This window comes from Drosophila eugracilis, unplaced genomic scaffold, assembly GCF_018153835.1.
Source record: "Drosophila eugracilis isolate 14026-0451.02 unplaced genomic scaffold, ASM1815383v1 contig_90, whole genome shotgun sequence".
Lineage (NCBI taxonomy): Eukaryota > Metazoa > Arthropoda > Insecta > Diptera > Drosophilidae > Drosophila > Drosophila eugracilis.
In genome coordinates this window covers 6,490,286-6,505,542 of record NW_024573812.1, presented here as the reverse complement: position 1 = coordinate 6,505,542, position 15,257 = coordinate 6,490,286, and the positions used below count along the sequence as shown (strand labels likewise).

General features: G+C 39.8%; 3 protein-coding genes across 5 annotated transcripts; 1 reads left to right on the top strand and 2 right to left on the bottom strand.

Moving 5' to 3' along the window:
• Nucleotides 1-2,375: 2,375 nt before the first annotated feature.
• LOC108112454 (chromatin assembly factor 1 subunit B) lies at nucleotides 2,376-4,892 on the bottom strand. Its single transcript, XM_017222305.2, has 2 exons — nucleotides 4,219-4,892; nucleotides 2,376-4,153 (listed from the first exon to the last, which is right to left on the bottom strand). The coding sequence occupies exons 1-2, from the start codon at nucleotides 4,806-4,808 to the stop codon at nucleotides 2,491-2,493; spliced, it is 2,253 nt and encodes a 750-aa protein (XP_017077794.1). The 5' UTR covers nucleotides 4,809-4,892; the 3' UTR covers nucleotides 2,376-2,490.
• Nucleotides 4,893-4,895: 3 nt separating this feature from the next.
• On the top strand, nucleotides 4,896-5,711 carry LOC108112461 (peptidyl-prolyl cis-trans isomerase-like 3). Its single transcript, XM_017222314.1, has 3 exons — nucleotides 4,896-4,990; nucleotides 5,055-5,291; nucleotides 5,405-5,711. Exons 1-3 carry the CDS (start codon nucleotides 4,988-4,990, stop codon nucleotides 5,648-5,650), a joined length of 486 nt encoding a protein of 161 aa, XP_017077803.1. The 5' UTR covers nucleotides 4,896-4,987; the 3' UTR covers nucleotides 5,651-5,711.
• Nucleotides 5,678-14,821, bottom strand: LOC108112453 (carnitine O-palmitoyltransferase 1, liver isoform). 3 transcript variants are annotated; one of them, XM_017222303.1, is made up of 9 exons: nucleotides 14,628-14,821; nucleotides 9,501-9,682; nucleotides 8,697-9,434; nucleotides 8,213-8,412; nucleotides 7,813-8,151; nucleotides 7,632-7,697; nucleotides 6,577-6,958; nucleotides 6,158-6,517; nucleotides 5,678-6,103 (listed from the first exon to the last, which is right to left on the bottom strand). In XM_017222303.1, the coding sequence occupies exons 2-9, from the start codon at nucleotides 9,639-9,641 to the stop codon at nucleotides 5,981-5,983; spliced, it is 2,349 nt and encodes a 782-aa protein (XP_017077792.1). In that variant the 5' UTR covers nucleotides 9,642-9,682; nucleotides 14,628-14,821; the 3' UTR covers nucleotides 5,678-5,980. The 3 variants fall into 3 exon arrangements, with proteins under 3 accessions (XP_017077792.1, XP_017077791.1, XP_017077793.1); XM_017222302.1 differs by lacking the exon at nucleotides 14,628-14,821 and adding an exon at nucleotides 11,492-11,732; XM_017222304.1 differs by lacking the exons at nucleotides 7,632-7,697; nucleotides 14,628-14,821 and adding exons at nucleotides 7,405-7,464; nucleotides 11,492-11,732.
• Nucleotides 14,822-15,257: the final 436 nt, after the last annotated feature.

Here is a 15,257-nt window from a genome sequence, read left to right as displayed (position 1 = left end):
CATAACAAAAACCTAAGGACAATTTGAACAAAAAAGCTTAACGAAATCGTTTTGATTTTTATTGGCAAAACCCAGCAAAATCCAGTGAATGAAACTTTTCAAAAGTTGTGTTGGCCATAAAATCCGTACAATTCCTAGATTTAAAAACACACAGAATCAGCGAACATTCACTTCTAAGCATTTACTTAGGTCAGCCAACCACACTTTCCCATTTCCATGATCCCCAAAAAAACCACTCCCTCTACTATATCCTGGCCCAACCAAATACTGTAATATTTAATACGTATGTATTTTCCATTCAACTTGTAAAATTCTACCAAAAAGAAAAAAAAAACAAAAACGCAAAAACCATTTTCAAATAAAACTATTTATTCAAAAACAAAAACCAACAGTTATTTTTGTTATTTTCGTTATTGTTTCCCATATATATATATTTTTCTTACAGCCAGTGTTAAAGGTTTTGCATGAAAATAGATTATTAAATTGTTGCTGCTGGCTTCGAATTTTTGGGGTAATCATGATCAGTAATATATATAGTCACTTGACCAGTGTAATGCAGATGATCAAGAACAAAGAGTTCAATATTTGTATGTAACTATAAATAAATACAAAATCTATATATTTATTGACAATTTAATTAAGCCACAAAACAACAACAACAAAGTTATTCATTTACCTTCGAGAAAAAAGTAAACAAGGTCGGTCTATATATATATATATACAGATATATAAATTTAAATACAAAAAAATATATTTAGTAAAGGGAGATCAACAAATTGCTACAAACATACATACATACCATATGTACTATATTTTTCTCGTAAATAATTATTATTAATCGAATACTCATAAACGGTAGCGACTATAATTTACCCCCTCGAATGTCGCTCAACTTTTGAATCAACCGAGATCGCAAAACTAAATAAATAAATAAAAAACAAAAAAGGAAAACAAAACCAGCATTCAAGTAAAATAGCAAACATTCGTTCATATAGTACAGCATTAGTGTTTAACCGCAGTATATCGACTAAACTTTTTGCATATTTTCAATACTATAAAAACGGTAAACGTAGAGTGGAACGGAAATGGAATCAAACATAATTCATATTTTTCTAAAGCTCATACACCTCTTTGCTCCACACACTCACACACACATACAAATACAGACATTCACACACACCCATATAAGTCATAAAAAACGCAAATCGCACCACTACTAAAATTACTTTAATAGCAGTTAAAACATTTATAAGTGAAATCCATAAAAAAAAGAGCTAAACCAAGGTAATGTTAATTAATTCAAATCAAATGTCAAAGGACATTCCAGAACACACGATTTTTTGTAAGTGGCAAAATCTTTTGGGGATTTTAAGAGGAGCTGGTGGAAGATGAGGTACGTGGCACGTGGAACCAAGATTATAGGTTAGACAAAGTTTAGACATCGTATCTAATCTAATTTGTAGCCTAATTCAAAATGCTTTGGTTGTCCCATGCAGCAGATCATATTTGTTTAACTTGTATATGGCAAAAACTATTTATACACTTATTATATAACTTATGTGGAAATATAATTCTCCTCAATTCTTGAGCTCCTTTTCTCTCTCTAATGACCACGTAGAGGACAATGTGTAGCTAATGGCCCATGGAAAAGTTTTAAAATGATATTGAAACGAGCCACAGAATCTAACTATAGCTCGAAAATGATGAATGAATTTGAATCGTTGAATTAAAAATTTAATATAATATATATATATAAAACATAAAAATAATGATATAAAAAAACTGAAATAACAAAACCAAAATGTTTGTATGTAAAAGAAACTCAAAACGTTAGAGATCATCTACAATTTAAATAAATATAAATAAAACCAACATAAGTATGTCGTTTTTTATTTAATCTGTAAGTATTTTGAAGTGTTTAAGGTGTCTTTTAAGAATTTCAATTTATCTAAAAGTTTTTCTTTATCGATAAAAAAAAACCTACCCTTTTTGACTGAAATTTTTGTAGGTATTGCATAAAATTCGTGATTTATTTTTTTCATAAGAAAAACTTCAGATCAGGTAGAGACCAACCATTTTAAGTATTTCCAATCTTATGTGTCCTTTTCTGAGTACAGTCAACCACAGGTAACAATCTGAGATATAGCTGCAGATCAACGCGACATGGCTATAAAAACTACAATTGTTTCCGCAACTGTACAAATTTAGCGGTTGTCCTGCCGTTGTAGCAATAAAAACTCAAAAGAAATGTCTTTGACTCTTCAGACAACATTCTCAATTTACAATTTAACAGCTTGAAAGATCAATATCAACGAAATACAAAATTCTTTAAACCTTGTCTCGAGTTTTATAATGGAAAAGTTAATGAAGAAATCTTGATGGTTATATATTTTATTATAGGATCTATGGGGTAGCCCCAAAATGCTTTAACATTTCAAGAATTCCTCTAAAATAAATTTCTTACGACTAATCTATTGCATTATTCACTGACTACTCTATAAGTTTCTTTTTCGATTTCGGCGTGGATATGGTTCGCAAGGACACCCGTCGTGGAGTCTTATTATTGGGCGTGGATGGTGTCGATACCGCTGCCTTTACAGGGGTTTCTTCCTGCGTATCTTCGTAGACAAGACGGATGTCCTCAGTACGCTCGCAGGTGACTTCGCTGGCTGCGATTACAGTTGGCTTCGATTCCGTCTTCTTTGTTTCCGGTAAAGAATCTTGTGAATCTTTCTTTGTCGTTGGCAGGGGTGTGATGCCCTCCTCGAGGGGCCAGGCATCCATGGCTTCCTCCATTGGCACTACAGGTGAGTTAACAGGCATTTCGATGAGCACGCGGGGAGTGCGCCTCACGGCAATGGGTGTGGCTTGTTTGGCAGGTTGGCTCTTCGGCGTTAGATTAAAATTGCTGGAGCTCCCGGGAGTTCTCGGCTGACGACGCACTTGAATGGGCGTGGCAGGACGAGACTTCTTTTCGGGCGACTCGAACTTCTCTTCGGAACTGATAATCTCCTTGTCGATAATTGGAATAACTGTCGCTGGCTGTGTTGTCTCTGTTGGAGGCACTGCCTCCGTGCTAACCTTTCGCTTTACAGGTGATGTCTTGGTCTCCGTTTTCTCCACTTTAGGTGTTTCAGTGGAGCTGGGCGTACTGTCTCCTTTTGGCTGTGTTTTGATTTCCTGTCCATCTTCAGGCTTACGCGGAGCTCTACGTATAGCAATCGGCATGGGCGCTGCTGATACTTTTCGAGGCGAGCGACGGATGGCAATGGGTGTGGGCTTGACGTCGTTTTTAGATTTCGTTTTCGGACTGTTAGAGTTGGACGAACTAGCGCTGAGCAATGATGAATCGTTTTCAGCATCCAGATCGGGTTCGCCTTCCTCTCTAATCCCTGACTCTGCAGCCTTCCTGTTTGTATTCGGTTTGGTCTTCTCCTGCAGTGGTTTCCTTATGGCCACCACCTCATCCGATGATACCTTGCGTAGCTTAGGCTTTTTCTTCTTCGGCAGCGGCAAATTTTCTGAAGATTTCATAACAGCGCTCAGCAATGCTTCCGTATCCTCATAGCGCTCTCCCAGCTCATTCGCTTCGAAGGTCAACAACGAGCAGAAACCATCGGTACTGGAAACAATCAGAACAGTGCCATCACTTGACCAGGTCAGATCCGTAAGCCTGGTGTAGTGGATGTTTGAGACAATGGCAAACGGCACTGGTTGCTGGGTGTCGTAGAAGAACACAGAATTCTTTGTGGCAACGGCATAGATCATGCGGTAAGGCAGCGTGATGATTGGTGGGTTCTTTTCCTCATTGTACGGTCTCAGACGGTACAGAACTGGAGAACAGCGAACAGCCACCGCGTATTCGTTTGGGAAGGGCAGCACAAACGCGGGTTTTGATAGATCATAGCGACTGAATCCGTAGGTGGTGTTTATAGGCTTCACCACGCCATCATAATCCGTAATTCCCGCCGGCGTAATTAACAGCTTTCCATCGGGAGTAAAGCACAAACGGCGGAAAAAGGTCTGCAAGGTGCCATCGTGGTACAGTCGTATGTTCTTGCCGTGCATCTCGTGGCCCTCTTTCACTGGAAATCCACACTTTCCCACTCGGTGGAGAACTTTCTTGGTATTGGCATCAAAAATACGCATTTGCCTGAAAGAAATTTAAGATTTTTAGGTAAAGTCTGATCTAATACATGATCTGACTGTACTCCATACCTGTCGGTGCTCATGGTGGCGATATACTGATTGCAGGGATCCCAGGCCACGCCCTGCACATAGCCTTTGTGGTCATCGAGAATTGCCATTGATTTACCTTTGTGAACATCCCACAGCATCGCTGTGTTGTCAACAGATCCAGTGACAAGAAACTGAGAGTTGGGCGCCCAACTGAGGTCGTAGATATCCTCACGATGTCCTCGCAAGACCTTCAAGGTCGTCCAGACCTCTTTGTCCTGTTCACTGCATCCATCGGCGTCCACTATGTTGATAACTTCATGATCGGCCTTTTGTTTCCAAATGAAGACAACACTCTCGTCATCACCGGAGGCTAGCAGCTCCCCATTTGGAGACCACCGAACTGTATTGACGGCACGTTGATGGCGGGACAAATCGACGGCTAGTTCCAAGTCCACACCCTCAGCATCATCACTGCGATTCACATACCAAATGAGTACATGGGCATCTGTACCACCGGAGGCAAGACGACAGATCGCCGGCGAACGCAATCCCAGTCCATTCAGCTGTATATCCACGCTCAGGACGGGATCGCGGTTGTGCCACGAGATTTCGGGTATCTTGCACTTCATCTTGTTTACTTAATTGGCCACTGTTGACTGCTTGAAGTGCGAAAAATTATTTTATGCGGTAGATTTCGCGCCTAAAAGTGTGACCATCGTTCGGCAAAATACCAAAACGCGATATTATCGATTGTTGTTATCGATTAGCAACAGTTATTCGATGCCAGGGCTGCACTATCGCACTGAAAATGGTAAACAAAAGTTGTTAATTCCGATTTCTCCGCGTTTAAACTTATATTATTGTTCAATTTACAGTCTGTAACACTACACACTGACGTGGGTGACCTTAAAATAGAGCTCTTCTGCGATGCCTGTCCCAAGGCCTGCGAAAACTTCCTAGCCCTGTGCGCCAGTGATTATTACAGCGGCTGCGTCTTTATCCGGAACATAAAAGGATTTATTGTCCAAACTGGGGATCCTACCAATACCGGGAAGAATGGACAGTCCATTTGGGGCCAGAAATTCGATGACGAGTTCAAGGAAACAGTGAAGGTGAGCGGGCTGTCAAGATTTCACAGGCAAATTCCTTAGTGTGGCCACGCCGGTTGTCTTCGGTACCTTATGTGCTTAGATTCATGGGTATACCGTATTTTAAAATGTTCTAGCACACCGACAGAGGAATGGTTTCGATGGCCAACAACGGACCCAATGCCAATGCCAGCCAGTTTTTCATCACCTATGCTGCCCAGCCAAATCTTGATCTGAAGTACACACTCTTCGGAAGAGTCATAGATGGATTTGATGCCCTGGACGAACTGGAGAAGCTGCCCGTCAATCCCAAGAACTACCGTCCTCATGTGGACAAGAAGATCAATGGAGTGACCATACATGCCAATCCCCTGGCCGCGTGATAAATAATAACACATATTTTCAAAATGTACGCTTAAAATGAAATATATTTATAGCACTTAAGTTTACACGATTTCTTCGATTACAAACTAATTGATTGAGAAACATCAAATATTGTGCAAAAGTACCTAACGACTAAATCTTAAAATCAGCCAAGTCACAATTGTTTATAAAAAATTGCATTGTTTTATGTATGTATAACTCTCTCGACGACTTTTGCACTTCATTTGGAACTTACACTAGACGGATGTATATAAGATGTGTTTAAAACGATCAACTAGAAGGGATAAAACAAATGCTAACAAGAATCTCGACTACACGGACTAAGTGGATTATGTGGATACGCCGTTTGTGAGTTTTTTGGCGGGCTTCGGATGGTCCTTCATGTGCTGCTCGAACATGCTGCGAATATCAGATAGTGCCTGCGAGATGTTCTCGGAGAAGCGATGCACATCCTGCAAACGAAACAAAATTAGATATATTCCATTTCATCTATGGTTACTTCTTACTGTTTGCTGGCACGTCGTCTTCGCTGAGATATGGAAGAATATCAGGTTCTCTCCGGCAATGATGTAAGACACACCATAACCATCATCGGCCACGGGCCCAAAGCCTCCGCCAGCACTGATGCAGTTGGGATGCTTCTTCAGGTCCATCTTCGGCGTCTGGCCGTGAGGAGTCTGACTAGTAGACAGGCGCCAGGGTTCACTGAGAACCTCGTTGAGGAAGGGAGAGTCTACCTCCAGGTACTTGGAAACAACATACAGACAGAACAGATGTCTGTCAATTCCACGGCCGCACATGGCATCCTGATAACCCAACTGGTGGCGATCGCAGGCATCCTGCATCATCTTCACGCGCTCATCATTCTGTTTAGGAAGAAGCTATAGATTAGATTGCCAATCGACTTGTTATATTCACTTCTTACCGTTGTATTGGGATTCTGCATGGCTTTGACCCAAGCAGATGACTCAATGGTGCAGGGGCGGACTGTCTCAGTTCTTCCTTCGCGGAAAAGACGAGTCATGGAAGCCTCGTAGGTCAGCGAAAAACGACCGGCATCCCGATAGTAGGCCAACTGCAGGGCCATTTGGATATAGGCATCTGGAGAGATGCGACACTTCTTCATGAAGCCCTTGCCGTACTCCTGATGCACCAGAATGCGTAGGTTCACCTCATTGATTAGCTTAGTCACATCGACAGTGGCCTCTTCAATTTGCGGCAGGCAAGGCTTCAGATCCCAGGTGAGCCTGGTAGGTGTGGGTGGCTGGAATTCGGGTATGCCCTTGGTGTTACCAGATTCATCATATCTATAGGGTTATCAGGAAATAGGTTAGCATTGAGGATGATATTTTGCGGGAAATATATTGTAAGCAACGAAAATCAAAGTCTTGTTAATTTTGTGTAATAGTTTGTTAGTCACGAAAACCAAATAAATGAAGTATTTGCCTTTTGGGTTGATAAATATTTAAAAATACAGTAAATAAAGAAAAGTAAGGGTGCCAATTTGTGAATCAAAAAAAATTAAAAATTAAGTAAATGTTTGACGTTATTCAAAGATTTAACTTTTTTAAGTTAGAATATTCCCTTTATAGGTCAAAATACATTACTGAACTTTGTTATATTTTTGAAGATCCCTTGGTACAAATATTTACTGTATCATAAAGCTTTTAACGAGTCTCTCGAGCTCAACCCAAAATGACTTAAATTGCTTTGCTTTGCATTGTGCTTGTGTGCTTTGGAATTAAGTGTTTACCCATAAATATCATCACCAAATATATACTCCCATAGATGTCCCAAAACCGGTGCATCGGCCCTATAAAGAAGGTGTAAAATCAATTGTTAGACCACAACCGGGGTTAATAAAAAATTATAATTAAATTAAAAGGACATGTGGGGTGATAACTGAAAAAACTGATAACTGAACGCAGCCAAACCAAAACCGAAAAATTGCATCCGGACATAGGAATCGAAAGTCATTACCCGTCCGATACAAGATCGTCGACGATCAGGTTCTCCCACATGTGTGAGGCGATGGCGGCGTCGGACCTTTTGGATTGTGATTTTACAAATCGGTTCGGATAGTTAAAATTATTTTAAGTCGAAGAAATTATTTTTGGGGTCTGAAAGGAAATATTGGGTATAGCGATTGGAATCCACTTACCATGTGTGCTCGGCATTGAAGCCAACACGTCCATTGGTGCCCACACAGACGGTGAAACACTTGTCGAACCACCTGTTGTAGCCATTGCCATGGAGCAGCTTTTTGCCAAAGTTATCCAGTAGTTCCGGACGAGCCAGATCGAACTCGAAGGGCTCATCATCCAGGGAAAGCACAAAGGCAGCAGACTCAATGGTTCGCAGGGAGATGTGATTAGCTCCCCTTGAGAAGAACGTGTTGCGGGCCTCAGCCCACTTGGAACGATTCCAGGCGGTCAAAGCAGCCAAGTGCTCCTCACCTTCCACGGGTGCGGATTTTCCCTTCAAGATTTCCTCAATTTGCCTGCAAAATAGAATATTATATAATAATGTTTGATTATTATTCCTCACGATGTGGGACTTACACTTGCAACTCGCAAGGACGCAGAATGCGACCCTTGTAGTAGATGGGCATCTTGTAGTAGCATCCCTTGTGCAGTACAACAATGTGATTGGAGTCCCTGTAGTGGATAATACGGTCGGTTTCCAGGCCAGGCACACGAGCCGTGTTGAAGGTACGTTCATATTGCCAAGAGCACAGGGGAATCATGCCCTGAACCATGATCTGAAAAAATTAATAGTTTACAAAAATTAGTTACTTTAAATTTGCAAAGAAAATCCCATAAATTTATAAAACTTTTATGTCTTTTTGAGTTATAGTAAAGAAACCAACAAACAAATATAATAAACATTTCACAAATGCCTCCATTAAGGCGTTAAGAACCCCATGAAATCGTTGTTTATCTGCCGTAACTGCCGTTTTACTATCTAGTAGAACTTTTTTTCAACTTGAGGTCAGCTATTTTTGAACAAATAACTTAATTTCTAATACAATATCATTAGACTTACAGGCTGCAGTTCCTGGTGCTCGATCAGACGACGGAAGTTAAGTAGCAGGGAAATCACATTGGCAGCTCGAGCTGCCTGTTTATCGGTAAGGTTCATGAAGATTGCATCCGTTCCATAGAAATTGCTGTTCACACAGAGGGGACTGCGACCACGCAGATACACGTACTCCTCCCACCAATCCGACACATAGTTCGTGGACCACCAGCTCTTGAGGATCAGATACCACTGCAGTTTCTTTCCGATTGTCTGTTCGAATTCCTTGGCCAGTCGCTCCATGCGCGTGTAGTTATCATCATCCAGCAAAGGACGCACACTTCTCAGGTACCTGGTCATCGTATCACTAACAGAGGGCAATGGCAATCTGGGAAGAGATCCCTGGAAGCTGTACAAGCCTGGTTTGTTCCAACTGGAGAGAACCCGCACTACCGCTACCCACAACATGGTTGGCAGTGAGACACGACTCCCAGGCGCTCTTGACTCGTACATCCATCCTTTGTACATGAGAAGCAACTTCAAAGTGTATCTCATAGTAAAGCAAATTGATAGCCAGATCACCAAAGCGGCCAAAAAGCAAGCAGAAATTTGCCAATTTATTGTGTTGGATGGCAGGTGAACCAATATCCTGTTGGTTAGATTAAATGGAGCCTGGTAGCCCGCAAAATGTAGACCCAGCGCTATGGCTGAGATAAGCCAAAGGCTTTGGATGTGCGCCGGATAGACGCCATTGCGAATGCCGTTCTAAAAGATAATTGTAATTTAATCAGTTTATATGAAAATGAAATGAAATTATAGTTAGAAGCTTACCCTTGCGCGTCCTAAACGCTTTTTCCAGGACCGTACTCCCGAATTCCACACCAAATTGAGCACTTCATGGTCATAGTTGATGTCGAAGCCCTCGTGGGTGATGGCAAACGAGAATGCCACGGCGGCATGGGCTTCAGCCATACCTGTAGGCTACTAATGATATCCCACGTACAATAAAAATGCTGTGAAAGACAGATAATGAGTACAGATTAGCAATAGAATTTATGGGCTATACATATTTTCAAAAATTATATTATTTAAAGGGTGTTTAGCTATGTGTATATCTGTACTAGATACTTTAAGAACACAGACTAATTGCAAAACTGATTTTATTCCACAGACAAGGTGAACGCCCACCAGAAACCCCAAATTTCAATCCTGATAACTCGCTTCTTTGTGGTCTAGATGGTTTGTAATAAACATTCTCTGATAAGATGCAATAAATATAACCAGACATGCGAAGCATATGATTCATAAAAATAATACAATATCTTGGTCATTTTGCCACTTGCTATCGGACTAAATGCGTTTTAGATTGTAGATACTTCACATTTTGTATCTCCGTTTTAGTAAGTGTTTTGTTTAGAGCAATATCAAGTCCAAAGTTCAACGAAATATTGCACGCTTTTGATTCGTTATATATACGTATATAAATTAATTAGCAAACACGCTTCATATACAGATGCGATGTCATAACATTTTACATGCAATTGATGATTGACGTCACTGAGCGCGGTTTTTTATTCAGCTGGGGTTATCATCGCCGGTACATAACGATAGAGCCTGTCTGTGATTCTAGGTCTAGGCAGCAGCAGCTGGCGGTCATTTCTAGAATCAGCTTCTAGTAGCAAAGGGAAATATACGAGCATAAAACAAAGACAAAGTTCACATTTTTTCTTTTCTCTCTGGATTGATGATTATTCTGCTCTCCCAAGCAATTGCAATTTTATACCTTCACTTCCATCTCCTTTGCAATTAAATTGCACAACTTTTCAATAGGTATGGCGATTCGTTTGAGTGGCTACTTAACGCTTATACTCAGCTTTGAAACTCTGCATGCATAGATACATATGTATATATTCATATACCTATCATCTATTTATAAAATTTCCTCAGATAGCAAGCTCAAAATGACACTTCCAGTTTTAACTTTCAGACCAGATAAACCTTGATACACCTTGGTGAAGGTCAGTGCATCCGATTGGATATCTATTGTCCAAAACATATCAATAAACCAGAAAGACCACAAAGCTCCAAACTCGAAATAGCCACAACAAGAGATACGATACGAATTCATTTTCGTTTGACCCAGTTTGAGGAGACGACTATGCGGCGTATGCTTAATAATTTGAGCACCGACCACCAACTACCGGCTTTTATTTGTTTGCGTATCAACGAACAAAAAACAAGCAACAATAACAAATAACCGCAGCATAGGAAAAATAAATAACAGAAATAACAATATATGCGCGATTTGTTGTCTTTTTTTATAAGATCTTTTTTCTGCTGGGCACGAGGCGGAGCAAAGTCCACGAATTATTTTTTTCACATTCTGCGCGGTCTCAGCGATCTCTTCCTATCTACACCGTTAATTATATTGCATAAAATTTAAATTGTTGTTATTTTCTAGTTCGAGTGGGCCCGACCTTGTCGGGTTGATTGTGTTGTGAGGGAGGCGGGTCCAATGCCGGGTTTTATGTAACCACTAAAAAGTTCCCCCCTACTACACCTACCTACTGATAACGTTTATAATAGATTTTTCAACTATCAAAAAAAAACATGTGCCAGAATTTGGGTCACTCAAAGTGAAAAGTGAGATAAAGACAAGAAGGGGGTAAAAGATCAGCAAAGGGAGGGAAAACCTACACGTAAGCCGCAGAAATGCAACCTTTGCGGAAAAGTATTGCTTTTATTTTCGCGTTGTTTACGCTTTTCCGACCTTCAGTTCTCGGGTTAAGAAATAAATAAATAACAAAAAGACACAAACAAACCTTCTTAACGAATTCAAATAATTCGATTTAAAACTATTTCCTCTATCGCGCTGTATTTAATTGCACTTCGATGTGTGTGAATGTGTTTATTTATAAACGTTTGCGGGGGGAAAATTGACAATTGCAAAATCCTAGGCAAGATGCACACACGAGAAAATCCACACTGTGGCTGTATATATTTCGGATCCCCGTCTTTATAAAGCGACTTGATCGGTTAGACGCCGAGCGTTGACTGAATCGACTGTGAGCACAACGGGTTCGCTTGGGTCTTAAAAGCACTCGGAGCGGGGCACACAGATATATATATATATGTATACGTATATATTATAGCCGATGTGCTTTTCTGGCGTGTATGATGCGTCACAAGTCGAGGGGCTCGTTGCTTTGCGAGTGTGGAAAAGTGGAAAGGGTGCCATTGTGGAGTGTGTTGACCGGCGATATTCCGGGAAAAGTTTCTCTCTTCAGATCGATAGGGCCCCACTATCTCATGGCGAAATGGATATCTGATTGGGCCCTAATAAATACCTACATATATGATAGGTGTACTCATCATCTGAAGGGGTATATACTCAGTTGGTCTTGTCAATATCTCTTTAAAATTTTGTTTTTAACTTGGCTAGACGAATTTCGTGGAAATAAGTTGCATTATCAGTGCAGAAGGTAAGCTTTAACAGCCATTTTTGGAAATCAATATTTTTGTTTGGTAATTTAAAAACTCTAACTTATTTACACCATAAATTTATTCATGAATATTTTCAAGAAAATTTATCCTCTTAGAACTCTTTTTTACTTCATAAAAAGTAACAATCCTTTTATTAAAAATCAACATATGTATGTACATTTAATTCCACTTCTAGATAAGATATTCTAAAAAGTCTAAAGTGCATGATAAATTAAGAGAGTATATTAGAGATAACTTTTTTTAGTAATATTCAGCTGTGTTTCACCCACTTATTGCTTATCCCATATATCTTTAACAGAGCTATAAAAATAGCATAAATAACGTGCAGCCGGCACGATTTCGTAATATCAGAATTTGGTATCATAAAGATAAGGCTTTAAATTCGGCAATTCGGACTTTGACCTTTTCACAGATGGGAGCTCCAAGTGTTTAGGTAAGCAACTTCAAAACTGAGGATCTGCTCTTCACCCCAGCTCTTAATGCGGTTACATGGAAAATTAACTTGTTTTCATAATAAACAGCTGAAAAAACAAGTCTTATATGATTAGATTTTATAAGCAAAGAAGAAAAATATAACTGACCAACAAACAGGCAAGATAAGAAACAATTGAAACACGTCGATAAAAGACCTATCGCCCACTATTTATAGTTGAAAGTCCAATAATCACTGTGGCGGGGGGGCCTGTGAGAAATTTAGTAGTACGCAATTTCGGCCGAAAACGGATTGATGATAACATTTTTGCCCGAGCACGCGGTTCCGATAAGGAAGGTAAGTGCTGTCAGAATATAACCTAGAGCAATCGGTGACGCGCTGAAAGTGTCTACCTGGCATATATAACAACACCAGCTTATCGCCCGGCTGTGATCTTAGTACTACCAAAGAAAGTCTGCGAAGATTGGAGAGTTTCAATTGTTGAAATCCCCAACCGAGATGGTTCTGCATATGTAGTCGTGGTTGGTATCTGTATCTTGAATTTGGACTTTGAACCGCAGCAAACTTGAAATGTGCGACGGCTACTGCCAACGCCAACGAAAAAAAAAAAAACAACCAAGGCAGCGACGCATGTCTAACGAGGTGGTGGGCCTCCTCGAGGAGGGCAGAGTCTTGAGGAGGGGCGGCACACAAACGCTGGGAACCAGTTGTGCTTGGGACCACCTCGCATATCATTCACAGCTGCCGTAGCCAGCGAGACGAAAATGCATAAAAACAAGTAGCGTATCTCTAAGATACTCGACTTAGAGATACCCGCTACTTTAGATTTCGGTATATAACATGTTCTTGTAGTCGGGGATTTTTTAGGGTTAGTTCTTTTGATTCAATAGCACTTTTAGATAACCATTTTTGAAGTATCTATGCACTTAAAAACGTAACTAACTTTCAGTTGAGGATGGTCGTTAAGGGCGTGCATAACACGCATTACAAAGTATTTCAACTTGATGAGCAATTTAATAAAAAAATTTAGGCAATTATCACTTTTAGTTTACGATTAGAGCCAGAAATCGTTGGTTGTGTAATCCTATTAAAACTGAAACTTTTTTAAGTTACACAGATTTCGTTTAAGATAATAGTTAATAAATTTAATTATTTTTGGTTCAATCTAAAAACAAAATCCCTATCTTTAAGCTATACGGTACATTTTAAAACATTTAAAAGACCTAAGCCAAAACCTTTCACTTTTTAAAATCTATATACCCTTAAACTATACAACTACCGGGTATGAAAACAAAACACTCAATGGAGGAGGTCAATAGTTAATGGTTTCGCTACTTTCCATAGTAGTTAGCATTTCGAATCTGGGTTTATTATATTGACTATTTGTTGTTACTGTTGTATTATGTTGGCTAAGCTTTTCTTAGGCATTTTCCCTTCAAAAATGGAGTAAGAGGGAGGTTTAAAGAGAGAAGAGAGCGCTCCACCTGCCTGCTTTAGTGTGTGGGTGTCTGTTTTGTATTTGTTTTACAGATGTTTACCAGAAAAGCTCTCTCAGTATCTTTTATTTTACTTCTCCTCCCACTCAAGACGAAGAAGAAGAGAGAGAGAGAGAGGGAGAGAGCAAGTGTGAGACTAAGAGACAGAGAGTATGCCCCGTTAAGCCTCTCCGAAAACTTGTTTCGGACTTTGAACCGCTTCCATTAAAGCGTGTTTTGAAAAACACAAGACAACAAATACAAATGTATGCGTAACATCATAAAAAATTAAAACAAACAAACAACAACAAGGCAGCTAGAGAGACTAGTCGAGTGTTTTGTAATAAATACATTACTATTTGTTTTTAGTTTCCATTTCGGGCAACAAGTTTTTTTTTATAAGATTTGTGACCTAATTATTTCCGAACAGGTTGGAGCTATAGCTTTTTTGGGACGGGCGGCATTCGGAAAAGGGGGCGGGGCAATGAGTGTAGGCATGTTTCTGGGGCAACGGAATTTTCACAGAGCATTTTCCCAACGACTTACTTTCTGGAAAATGTAATTAATCCTGGTTAAATGCAGTTTGCTATTGTAAATGAAAATGCAAAACAGGCGGAAAAATAGCACACAACAAGAATAACACAAAATGAAGGATGACAACAACGACGACGACGACAGACGATGGAACAGCGAAAAAAGCAAAGACGCGCGCGCAATGTTGTAAGCGTTGCGGTGGCGAAAGAGCGACTAAAACTGCGTCTGAGAAGCAAACAGCAAAACGGAAGCAGCGGGCCAAAGAAGAGCAGCAGCAAATCCACCATATGATCGGAGCAGCAACAACAGCGGTCCAGTGGTGGTGGCCAAACCACTTTCAAAAGGGTTAAGCTTTCACAAACACATGTACTTAGTTATGATTGCATCAAATTGGAAAGGTTTTAAAGTTACGCAAACTTTAGTTTTCATAAAAATTATTATTTTTTATTTATAAAGATATTTATGTTTTAAGTATTGCTTGATTTCTGTTTATAGGTACACCATTTTCCATTATAGTGATAATTTAGCAAGTGTGTAATTAATGTCTTATCATGCCATAATTATCTTTGCAATTTATAGCTTAAATTGTTAAATATTTCGGAGATTAATTGTGATTTATGTATGTATACAGATTACGTATTA